At 38.1% G+C, this 11,995-nt stretch overlaps 1 protein-coding gene across 2 annotated transcripts in view; it reads left to right on the forward strand.

Moving 5' to 3' along the window:
* LOC130232534 (sodium/potassium/calcium exchanger 2) overlaps nucleotides 1-11,995 on the forward strand; it is a 69,992-nt gene that overhangs the window by 49,254 nt on the left and 8,743 nt on the right. For both annotated transcript variants that reach the window (XM_056462486.1, XM_056462485.1), the window contains 2 exons: nucleotides 4,331-4,411; nucleotides 6,965-7,047. In XM_056462486.1, coding sequence (XP_056318461.1) covers nucleotides 4,331-4,411; nucleotides 6,965-7,047 — 164 coding nt within the window. The remainder of the gene's footprint in view (nucleotides 1-4,330; nucleotides 4,412-6,964; nucleotides 7,048-11,995) is intronic.

The following is an 11,995-nucleotide window of genomic DNA, read 5'->3' on the forward strand; positions in this document are numbered from 1 at the left end:
GCCCAACTTCACTGCAGAAAATCTTTTTGTTTATAGCAGATACAAAAATAGTTTTGGTGTTTATAGCTAATATTACCCATCATGAAACTGTGAGGGGTGAATTATTCATGTTGATGATTGAAATTAAATGTATCTGCTTTATTTTAGAGGTTTAGTGAAGGCGGCTCATTTTAGACTCGAAGAGCGAACTGTGTATACAGAATTATAGACAACAGAAGGGTTAAGGGCTATTGAAAGGAATTGGGAAAGACATGTGAAATTTCACCCAAACATCAACCTCCCGCTTTACATTGTCAAGCTAAAACGAAAGTAACTGAAGCTGCAATTCATCGACTGGCCACTGGGGGCTGGCTCCATAACAGAGCAAATTTCCATTGACTCCCATGTTAAAATGGGGCTTTACTGCAGAAATAAGGTCTTTACAGTCTAATTCAGAAAATGGTTTCAGTGTATATATATAGAATGAATTTTAAGGATTGAGATTAAATGTATCTGCTTTATTTTAGAGGTTTAGCGGCTCTTTTGTTATTCGAAGAGCGAACGGTGCGAACAGAATGATAGACAACAAAAGGGTTAAGGGCTATTGGAAGGAATTGGGAAAGACAGTAAGTTTCACCCAAACATCAACCTCCTGCTCTACAATGTGAAGCTGAAATGAAAGTAACTGACGCTGCAATTCATCGACTGGCCACTGGGGGCTGGCTCCAAAACAGAGCACATTTCCATTGACCCCCATGTTAAAATGTCCAACTTTACTGCAGAAATAATGTTGTTTATAGGCTGGTATTTTGATGTATATAGCTAATATACCCCTTCGTGACAACTGTGAGGGGTAAATTATCAATGTTGAGGATTGAGATTAAATGTTTCTGCTTTAAATTCGGGTTTTTTACCCAAACATTGAACATTGTATAGAGGATTATAGACAACAGGAGGGTTAAGCTAAAGAATCGCCAACTAAAGCATCTCCTACAAGTTTACTTGAATAAATATTTGATATATATGTTCAGTTCTTGTGTGAACTGTCCCTTTAAATGATTCTAGCTCGCCTAATTAACACAGTAATGATGGTTTATAATGTCCTCTATTAATGGTGTTTATTTACGGCAGCTGCTGACTGTACACTGATGCTTTCGGCTGATAAATCTGCATTACTGTCCTCCACTGAGAGTCAGAACACGCACACACACACACGCACACACACACACGCACGCACAGAAATAGACGGAAAAGCGCGTCACGACGAGCATCAGTGAGTCATGCTATAACTGTGGTTATATAATCGCAGCAGCGCAGGGGAAACACAATAATAACAGCCTCACACACACACACACACACACACTAATGCAATAATGGAGGAGCTGAGACTGCTGAAGAGTCTTTGAGGATATACAACAGCTAAAACTGTGTGTGTGTGTGTGTGTGTGTGTGTGTGTGTAAGTAAATGTGAATGTTTTTTGAATGTCTATGTGTGGGGTGTGCTTGTGTGTGTGTGTGTGTGTGTGTGTGTGTGTGTGTGTGTCTGTGTATATGTATGTTTGGTGTTTATGTATGTGTGTAAGTATATGTGTGTGTATATTTTTTTAATGTCTGTGTGGGGTGTGTGTGTGTGTGTGTGTGTAAACGTGTGTTTTTGTATTTTTGTATGTTTGTATGTGTGCAATGTGGCATGTGTGTAACTGTGTACATATATATGTGTGTGTGTGTGTGTGTGTGTGTGTGTGTGTGTGTGTGTGTGTGTGTGTGTGTGTGTGTGTGTGTGCTTGTGTGTGTGTGTGTTTGTGTGTGTGCGCGTCTGTGTGCACGCATGTATGAATGTAAGTATGTATGTCTGCGTGTGTGTGTGTGTGTGTGTGTGTGTGTGTGTGTATGTGTGCAATGTGTCGTGTGTGTGTGTGTGTGACTGTGTGCATATGTCTGTGTGTGTGTGTGTGTGTGTGTGTGTGTGCGCACACATGTCTATGTATGTATGTATGTTTGGTGCTAATGTGTGTGTGTGTGTGTGTGTGTGTGTATATGTATGTATGTATGCATGCGTGTTTACGTGTGGGTGTATGTGTGTGATGTTTCTGTGTGTGTATGAGAGATAGAGTGTTTGTGTGTGTGTGTGTGTGTGTGTGTGTGTGTATGTCTGTGTCTGTGTGTGCTCTCATATGTCTGTATGTGTGTATGATTTTATGTGTGGGGGTGTGTGTGTCTGTGTGGGTGTGTATGTGTCTGCGTATGTCTTTGTGTGTGTGTGTGTGTGTGTGTGTCTAATTGTAGTCCTCCTCTGTACTAAACCGACCGCAGTGCTGTAATATTCAGCATGTGAAGCTGCAGCAGTAAATATTTAATCTTAAAGGGCCAGTTCACCCAAAATCATCTCGCACTCTCTCATTTACTCACACTCAAGCGGTTCTAAACCTTCATGAGTTTCTTCTGTTGAACACAAAACAAGAGATTCAGAGGCATGAAGGATTTTCCCATCTTGTCTTGTTCAACAGAAGACACAACCTCAAACAGGTTTGGAGGAAATGATGAGAGAATGTAGATTTTTGGGTGTACTGTCCCTTTAAATCCACACTTGAACTTCAAGAACTGTAAAATAAACTCAATAAATATAGCAATTCTCTGCATTTTGAGATTGTTTTTGTTTTGTTTATTGATGCTTTAGAATTATATCATACAGTAATACCCTGATAGAGCTCAGTTTCATGTTAAAAAGCTTGAGAAATCTGACTTTTAGGGACATTTTTGCATAGTTTGAAGTGAAATATTGTCTTGTCTTGTAAATTATGGAGTAAAAACGAGGTAAAAAAAAACTGTCAGCAGCTTTTCTGTTATGTGCCTTCATATGCATAATGTTATTTCAAACTATTAAATATGTCAATAAAGAAGATATAATGGACAGGATTAAGAAAAGCGCTTCAACCGGTCCAACCCGGTACTAGTAAGGTGTACCTAATAAAGTGGCCGGTGAGTGTATATGGGATATTAAGAAGAAAAAAAATCATTCATTCATTTTCCTTCAGCTTAGTCCCTTATTTATTAGGAGTCACCACAGCAGAATGAACTGCCAACTATTCCAGCATATGTTTTACACAGCTGATGCACTTCCAGCTGCAACCCAGTACTGGGAAACACCCATACACACTCATTCTCTCACACACACTCATACACAACGGCCAATTTAGTTGATCAATTCCCCTGTAGCGCATGTGTTTGGACTGTTGGGGAAACCGGAGCACCCGGAGGAAACCAACACCGGGAGAACATGCAAACTACACATAGATATGCCAACTGACCCAGCTAGGACTCGAACTAGTGAGCTTCTTGCTGTGAGTTCACAGTGCTAACAACTGCGCCACACAATCCTAAACTCTGACCTTATATTCTCACACTAGTCCAGTTGTAATGAAATATAGGTCACATGACAGACATGTGTGCGTGTGTATGCGTGTGTGCGTAATTGTGTGTTGTTTAGGGTCACAGCATGATTGATCCAGACAACACAGTCTGTCTATCAGCCAATCAGAGCCAGCGGTTCCTCAGAGAATTTTACTGATCATTATTAAGGGAAAACCAAACAAACACACACTATGTTCAGCTTGTGTGTGTGTGTTTTCAGCTGATTCAGAGACAGAAACACACACACACACAGGTCTGAGCTTCTGCTTCCGCACTGATGATCCTGAAAGGGTGTGCTGCTGTATTGATGTGTGTGGTGCAGAAATATAGACTTTATCTGCTGGAGTGACGGCTCTGTTGAACACGCTGATGATCTGAAGGATTCATTAAAGGTCAAATGCTGTTTTAACCCTTTGTTTAAGCGATATGTTTAGACTATATCTAAACACAGCAAGAAGGTCCCTGGTTCCAGTCCCGGCTTGGTCAGGTGGCATTTCTGTGTGGAGTTTGCATGTTCTCCCCATGTTGGTGTGGGTTTCCTCCGGGTGCTCCCGTTTCCCCCACAGTCCAAACACATGTGCTATAGGGGAATTGGGTAGGCTAAAATTATCTGTGGTGTGTGTGTGTGAATGAGTGTGTATGGATGTTTCCCAGTGATGGGTTGCAGCTAAAAGGGCATCCGTTGCGTAATACATGTGCTGGATTAGTTGGTGGTTCATTCCGCTGTGTCAACCCCAGGGACTAAGCCGAAAAGAAAATGAATGAATTAATTTTCTGTTATGTGATGTAAGTTTCTGTACTTTTTAAAAAAAACATATAATTATCTTTTATATTTATTAGATTATATTATTATTTTCTATTATAAAAAGAGTTTTTTAATCAGGTTAATCAAATGAAACATGCTCATAACCATCTGCTGTTTTTCTGGACTCTTATTCAGGAAAGTTCCGTGAGAAAGCGTCCATTCTTCACAAAATTGCCAAAAAGAAATGCCAGGTCGAGGACTCAAATGGAGTGGCTGGTGAGTATTAAATTGTATTAAAATATAATTATTAAAATGAATACATTATTATCATTTTTAAAAAAGTGTTGGAAAAATCACCATGCATTAGTTTAATCAAGACCAATTCAAACTTCCGTTATAATAATATATTAGGGGCAAGTTATATCTCATATATGTTACATTTACCACAATATGCTATATTCAAAATACTATAGTAATTTTTTAGTAAATACTGTGTTGTTTCACTTAAATGAATCTTTTGTGGTGATTCTACAGTTGCTATGGGAACACAACAACTACAGTAATGAATCTGTTGTGGTGACTCAAAAGTTGCTATGGTAACACAAGCACTACAGTAAGGTGTTGTGAGATTTCTATAGTTGCTATGGTAACACAAGATCCTCAATAATTAATCAGTCTGTTGTGGTGGATCATACAGTTGCTATGGTAACACAACTACAGTAATAATTATGTTGTGGGGATTCTACAGTTGCTATGGCAACAAGCACTACAGCAATTGATCTGCTGTGGTGATTTCACAGTTGCTATGGTAACACATGAACTGCAGTCATTAATTTGTTGTGGTGATTCTGCAGTTGCTATGGTAGCACAGAAACTATAGTAATTAATCAGTTGGGGTGATTCTATAGTTGCTATGGTAACACAACAACTACAGTAATGATTATGTTGTGGGGATTCTACAGTTGCTATGGCAACAAGCACTACAGCAGATCTGCTGTGGTGATTTCACAGTTGCTATGGTAACACATGAACTACAGTAATTCATTTGTTGTGGTGATTCTGCAGTTGCTATGGTAACACAACAACTATAGAAATTAATCAGTTGGGGTGATTTTACTGTTGCCATAGTAACACAAGAACTACAGTAATTAATTTGTTGTGGTGATTCCACAGTTGCTATGGTAACACAACCACTACAGTAATTGATCTGTTGTGGTGATTCGACAGTTGCTATGGTAACAACCACTACAGTAATTGATCTGTTGTGGTGATTCGACAGTTGCTATGGTAACAACCACTACAGTAATTGATCTGTTGTGGTGATTCTACAGTTGCTATGGTAACACAACAACTACATTAATAAATCTGTTGTGGTGATTCTACAGTTGCTATGGTAACACAAGCACCAAAGTAATTAATCTGTTGTGGTGATTCTACTGTTGCTATGGTAACACAAGCACTAAAGTAATTAATCAGTCGTGGTGATTCTACTGTTGCTATGGTAACACAAGCACTAAAGTAATTAATCGGTTGTGGTGGTTCTACAGTTGCTATGGTAACAACAACTACAGCAATATAAACCACTGTAGTTTTCTGCAACTGTACAGTATATTATACTACAATACACCACAGTTTACTGTAGTAAAATTAAACTATATAGAGTATTTACTACAGTATATAAGTGTACTATAGTTAATAATGCTTGAGCATTCATTACAGAAGAGTTGTAAATAATCTAATATATTCAGTGTACTACACTTTACTATAGTATGTTTCAAAAACACTATAGTATTTAGCTACTTAGAAAGCAAGTAATTCTGCACTTTACAGAAATGAAAGGAATATTATGAAATCATTCAGTCTAATAATGTCATTTGAGTGCTGAAGACACGCGCAGATTTTCATTTCAAGTGGCAAATTATGCTAACAGTTTCATATTAGCATATTAGCATCAAAAGCAGGTTTGCTGAGAGCAGCGTCTTTGATGAGGATTCAGCACATCTGTAACCCTTTCACATCCATCACGCTGTTCATTTAGCTGAAGAATACACTGACTGCAGCAGGATTATGGGATGCTTAGAGGGTTTTCACTCGCATGCACAGCCATAATAGCCATACTCAGATGCAAACAACAGCATGGATCGCACAGTTAAAGGGGCAGTTCACACCCAAAATGACAATCTACTCACTATTTACGCTCACTCAAGTGGATTTAAACCTCTATTCTGTTAAACTCAAAAGAAGATATTTTGAAAAATGTTCGAAAGCTAAAACCACTGATGTCAATGGTTTTCAGCATTCTTTCAAATATCTTCCTTCGTGTTCAACAGAGGAAATAAACCCATTATTGTTTGAAACTAGTATAGGATGAGTAAATGATGACAGAATGTTTAGTTTTGGGTAAACTATTGTTTTATTTTACTACTGAATGGGTGGTTCTAGAGCCTACGGGGGCTCTCTGTCATTTAATCCCCTGAAACAATGTGAAACTCTGAAATCTGAGGTTTCAAAAAATGTAAATATTCAGAAAATCTCCTTTAAAGTTGTGCAAATTAAGAGTTAAGCAATGCATGTGTGTTAAGCAATGCATGTTACCAATAAAATATTTGATTTTGATATATTTACAGAAGGAAATTCGCTAAATATATTCATGGATGACCTTTACTTCATATCAAATATCGATCTTTACTGAGTGATTTTTGGCATAAAAGAAACTATTAAAATGTGAGTTATTTGGTTATTTTGTCCATTTACCTAAGAAAAACACATATTTTGTGTGTGTGTGTGTGTGTGTGTGTGTGCGCGTGTGTGTGTGTGTGTGTGTGATAGATAAAAATCTGCCGAACAGCTCTAATGTGGAGGTGGACATGACGCCGCCTATGAACGGCACTGCTGGACAAGATGGAGATGCGGTGAGTTATTCATGTTATTTAATACATAAACACACACATACTTGGGTTGTCATAACCCAAAGTTGGGTCAAATGTAGACAATTTTTTTTTCAATTAAATTTAAATGACACTTTTTAACCCAATGGTTGCCATATTTGACCCAGCATTGGGTTACGACAACCCAGCATTCTTTTACAGTGTAAGGAAATTACATGATTATTTGGGCCAATTAAAAATGTTTAAGTTTAGAGCTAGTATTAATTATAAATGTTTATTTTCTCAAAGATATGAGGAAAACAGGTTATCAAAAGGGAAACACTTATATGTTGAATAAACTGTGTCTGTATTACATTTTATTTGGACTTAATTATACGTGTTACATAAATCATTCATTCATTTTTCTTCGGCTTAGTCACTTATTCATCAGGGGTCACCACAGCGGAATGAACCGCCAACTATTCCAGCATATGTTTAACACAGCGTATGCCCTTCCAGCCACAACCCAGTTCTGGGAAACACCTATACACACTCATTCACACACACACTCATACACTACGGACAGTTTACTTAATCAATTCCCCTATAGCGCATGTGTTTGGACTGTGAGGGAAGCCGAAGCACCCGGAGGAAACCCACACCAACACGGGGAGAACATGCAAACTATACACAGAAAAGCCAACTGACCCAGTCAGGACTTAAACCAGCGTCCTTCTTGCTGTGAGGCTACAGTGCTGACCACTGAGCCACCGTGTCACCCCTGAGAGTAAAACAAGGATGCAAATTATTGACAATTGTTGACCCCCCAAATATATTTATATATTATAAAAAAGTGTGCCTGTAATAAATAAATAAGGAAAAAATACATAATTAAAATAATAATAATTTAAATAATAATAATTAAAATAAAAATAAAATAATTAAAATAATAATAATAATGATAATGATAATAAAATAATAATAATAATAATAATTTAAATAATAATAATTAAAATAATAATAACAATAATAATAATAATAATAATAATAATTAAAATAATAATAATAAAATAATTAAAATAATAATAATAATAATAATAATAATAATAATAATAATAATAATAATAAATAATAATAAAAAAATAATAATAATAATAATTAAAATAATAATAACAATAATAATAATAACAATAAATAATAATAATAATAATAATAATAATAATAATAATAATAATAATAATAATTAAAATAATAATAATAAAATAATTAAAATAATTAAAATAATAATAATAATAATAATAATAATAATAATAATAATAATAATAATAATATACAGATCAATTGTCTAAACACCAGAGACTGGTCACATGAGCTATCACTGATTATCGAAGAATGTAAAATTGACACACGTTTTATTGCACTATTGTACACACACACACACACACACACACACACACACACACACACACACACACACACACACACACACACACACACACACACACACAGCGCTAAACAGGCCAGAAAGTGAATCATGAGTCTGACTTTGGAAACAGACGTGAAGGCCAAAGACAGCAGGACTGAAGAAAGTCGGCTTTATCAATGGAAAACACATTTGGCCGTCATCTCCCTCCTGCTGCTCACACACACACACATGCACAGGTCTTCATGCCAGCTGAACAGACGGCGCAGCGGGCAGAGAGACCCTCAATGTCAGTGAGACACTAAAGGCCATTACTCATGAAACACATACACACACACACACACATACACACACACACACACACACACACACACACACATACACACCATTAGAGTTGTTTTAAAGTATATGCAATTTTGCATTTCATCAGTTCTCATATTTTCTTGAAATTTCATGATTTACAATTTCAAAATATTATTTTTTTACACACTTATAAATATTTAACAGTTAAAAATGACTAAATAAACAAAGAACCTAAGTCGCTGATTGAATTAAATTGGCTGAGTGTGTGAATGAGTGTGTGAATGAGTGTGTTTGGGTGTTTCCCAGTACTGGGTTGCAGCTGGAAGGGCATCCGCAGCACAAAACATATGCAGAATAGTTGCCAGTTCCTTCCGCTGTGGCGACCCCTGACAAATAAGGGACTAAGCTGAAGGAAAATGAATGAATGATTTTTTCTACTTAATGTCCCATATACACTCACCGGCCACTTTATTAGGTACACCTTAATAGTACCAGGTTGGACCCCCTTTTGTCTTCAGATCTGCCTTAATCCTTCATGGCAGAGATTTAACAAGCTACTGGAAATATTCCTCAGAGATTTTGCTCCATATTGACATGATAGCATCACACAGTTGCTGCAGATTTGTCGGCTGCACATCCATGATGCCAATCTCCCGCTCCACCACATCCCAAAGGTGCTCTATTGGATTGAGCTCTGGTGACTGTGGAGGCCATTTGAGTACAGTGAACTCATTGTCATGTTCAAGAAACCAGTCTGAGATGATTGGTGCTTTATGACATGGTGCGTTATCCTGCTGGAAGTAGCCATCAGAAGATGGAGACACTGTGCTCATAAAGGGATGGACATGGTCAGAACAATACTCAGGTAGGCTGTGGTGTTGACACCATGCTCAATTGGTACTAACGGACCCAAAGAAAATCTCCCCCACACCATTACACCACCACCACCAGCCTGAACCGCTGATACAAGGCAGGATGGATCCATGCTTTCATGTTGTTGAGGCCAAATTGTGAGCCGAGCATCCGAATGTGGCAGCAGAAATGGAGACTCATCAGACCAGGCAACATTTCTCTAATCTTCTATTGTCCAGTTTTGGTGAGCCTGTGTGAATTGTAGCCTCAGTTTCCTGTTCTTAGCTGACAGGAGCGGCACCCGGTGTGGTCTTCTGCTGCTGTAGCCCATCCGCCTCAAGGTTGGACGTGTTGTGTGTTCAGAGATGCTCTTCTGCAGACCTCGGTTGTAACGAGTGCTTATTTGAGTTACTGTTGCCTTTCTATCAGCTGGAACCAGTCTGGCCATTCTCCTCTGACCTCTGGCATCAACAAGGCATTTGCGCCCACAGAACTGCCGCTCACTGGATATTTCCTCTTTGTCGGACCATTCTCTGTAAACCCTAGAGATGGTTGTGCGTGAAAATCCCAGTAGATCAGCAGTTTCTGAAATACTCAGAGCAGCCCGTCTGGCAGCAACAACCATGCCACGTTCAAAGTCCCCTAAATCCCCTTTCTTCCCCATTCTGATGCTCGCTTTGAACTGCAGCAGATCGTCTTGACCATGTCTACATGCCTAAATGCAGTGAGCTGCTGCCATGTGATTGGCTGATTACAAATTTGCGTTAACAAGCAGTTGGACAGGTGTACCTAATAAAGTGGCCGGTGAGTGTATACATTCAATTTTGTTTCTATGAAAAGCATAAAGCATCTTCAGAAGTTTTATATTTGAGCAATATATAATGCCTCAATTCTTCCCTAATAATGCACAATAATGCACGTAGCTTGTTATAAACACATTTACAGAAAAACACATGGTGTTTAAAAGGTTTTAATACCTTCATTGATTGTAATAGCCTTCATCAGACAGCACAAACAAGCAATGAATCTGTTCCAGTCACTCATTTAGAGTTACACCTATAGAAATGTGAAAGCCTGTTTTAATTGTAGTGTAAATTGAAATAACTTGTCACAGTCTGATTTTATAACGTGAGACCACAAATAAAATATAAAAATCACTGATTATTAACAGAAGAAAATGTTCATTGTAGAAAATGATGGAGTTAAAAGAGGAGAAGATACTAAAGGGAGGGAGGATGCTGTAAACCTCCAGCTGTCCACTCATACACTGCATTATTAATGAACGGGCGCGATTCCTTCTTTTAGCTTCGCTTTATTTCTGGACAAATTGTTCTGGAAGTCACCGAAAAGGAGAGAAAGAAGAGAAGAGAGACTGAGAGATGAGCAGTTCATTATTGATGAAGAGAAGGAATCCTTTAATGTCTGAACAAACAGTGATGAACTGTGCTCAAAATAATTAAAGGCTTTTATTATTTCATCCAGAGCACTCCTGTGGTGGAGGTTATCTGAGGTTACTTGACCCTTGTGTGCTTTGGTTCTGTTGGGGGCCTGCTTTTGCCCCATTTACTTCCTTTATAATCTCATTTACTGATTGGAAAGCCATGACAGAATATAATCATGCATTCTTGGTGGTTTTCTCTGTTGGAACGAGTTAAAATGTGCCATTAGTACCAATTGAGCATGGTGTCAACACCACAGCCTACCTGAGTATTGTTCTGACCATGTCCATCCCTTTATGAGCACAGTGTCTCCATCTTCTGATGGCTACTTCCAGCAGGATAACGCACCATGTCATAAAGCACCAATCATCTCAGACTGGTTTCTTAAACATGACAATGAGTTCACTGTACTCAAATGGCCTCCACAGTCACCAGAGCTCAATCCAATAGAGCACCTTTGGGATGTGGTGGAACGGGAGATTGGCATCATGGATGTGCAGCCGACAAATCTGCAGCAACTGCGTGATGCTATCATGTCAATATGGAGCAAAATCTCTGAGGAATATTTCCAGTAGCTTGTTGAATCTCTGCCATGAAGGATTAAAGCAGTTCTGAAGGCAAAAGAGGGTCAGACACGGTACTAGTAAGGTGTACCTAATAAAGTGGCCAGTGAGTGTATGTGTCAAAATCAGAGAGAAATTGTGGCCAAATTAAGCCTCAAATCAGCCCAGAGTGGATGAAAACGACCCAACAGCACGCAAGATACCCTAATAAAAAGTTTCAGAATTACAAAAGCACTTAACTCTTATGTAAAATGAACCGTATTACATAAGAAATGAAGCTTTTTTTTAATTAAACGTTTGATTAGGGTTTCTGTACTTTTACTCCTGTGCCTGACTTTGTGCACTTCACTTTATTTTAGGTAAAGTCTCTCCTTCACTGTGTTTCATTTTTATTTTCTCAGTGGCGTTCGTGA

The sequence above is a fragment of the Danio aesculapii genome, chromosome 7 (assembly GCF_903798145.1).
Source record: "Danio aesculapii chromosome 7, fDanAes4.1, whole genome shotgun sequence".
Classification (NCBI taxonomy): Eukaryota; Metazoa; Chordata; class Actinopteri; order Cypriniformes; family Danionidae; genus Danio; species Danio aesculapii.